Below are 1,024 nucleotides of genomic sequence, written 5' to 3'. Positions count from 1 at the left end.
GGGCGGCACGTGCTGCAGAGGCTGGGGAGTGGGCCCGAGGGGCGCGCGGCTGGGAAGCCGGAGAAGCCGCGCGGGCGGCAGTTTGCGGGGTGAGAGGGGCTAGTCCTCTTTCGGGGGCTTCTGGAGCTCAGCGGGCCCACCTTCCCCTCCAGTCTGCAGTTTAGGGTTCCCCTGAACGCAGCGCCTTAGGAGGGGAGGGCGGGGGACCCTCACCTCTCCGGGTTGGTGGACCGCTCGTGCTGCTTCAGGTAGGAGCGCGTGGTACCCGTGCGGCCAGCGGGGAGGGACAGGAGGCAAATAGCCACAAAAGTCATCAAGTCAAAGCCAATATAAGAAAATGTTTGGTGGAAATTTCACATGATAAAGCAAGGATTAGAGTCTTCGTTCCTTGCCACGCAGTGAAAAGACCGGTTTTGCTGATGCGTTCGTTCATCAGAGTACATATTCCACAATGGGATTCGGTAAAAACAGGAAAAACTGTAAAGAAAACGCCAAACCTCTGTCCTGACGTTGATGGCTGAATACCTGTGTGCATGTGCGTGTAGAGAATCATGGCAACTTAAAATAAGGTTTCGTTCTGTTTAAACACACAGAATGACAACAGCTAATGTTTTAATCTTAAAGCAGATGACCAGGCTAGAGAACAAAATAATACAATTAAAATGATTTCCCAGATAGTAATATCAAGGCCCAGATACTTTTCTTGGGTTAATCTCTAAGGAAACGTTCGTGAGCTCCCGTGGTGAGCTTCAGTTCAGGGAACCACTGTGAATTACTGCCTCCCTTTCCCCCAATGCATTTTAAGTGGAAACGTGATTATGCGCCTAATGGAACTTAGAGCTTTTAGATAATCGGGCAACAAAATGAAAACCAAAACGAAGAAGAGGACAGACAAAAAATCGTGAAGACTAGATTACTTTAATAAATTTCTAGTTTTAGGTTTTGTAAATATGCTCAGTGAATCCACTTAGTAAAACAGAAGTCAAGGTTGCAATGGTCTTTGAAGATTCACTTTTTAGTTGCC

At 47.7% G+C, this 1,024-nt stretch overlaps 1 protein-coding gene across 1 annotated transcript in view; it reads left to right on the top strand.

Annotated features, from left to right (window-relative positions):
• Positions 1–451: 451 nt before the first annotated feature.
• NETO1 (neuropilin and tolloid like 1) overlaps positions 452–1,024 on the top strand; it is an 86,031-nt gene continuing 85,458 nt past the window's right edge. Inside the window, exon 1 of the mRNA XM_011367342.1 lies at positions 452–461. Coding sequence (XP_011365644.1) covers positions 452–461 — 10 coding nt within the window. The remainder of the gene's footprint in view (positions 462–1,024) is intronic.

The sequence above is a fragment of the Pteropus vampyrus genome, unplaced genomic scaffold, assembly GCF_000151845.1.
Source record: "Pteropus vampyrus isolate Shadow unplaced genomic scaffold, Pvam_2.0 Scaffold132, whole genome shotgun sequence".
Lineage (NCBI taxonomy): Eukaryota > Metazoa > Chordata > Mammalia > Chiroptera > Pteropodidae > Pteropus > Pteropus vampyrus.
The sequence above is the reverse complement of the archived record's forward strand: the minus strand, read 5'-3'. Positions and strand labels throughout refer to the sequence as shown.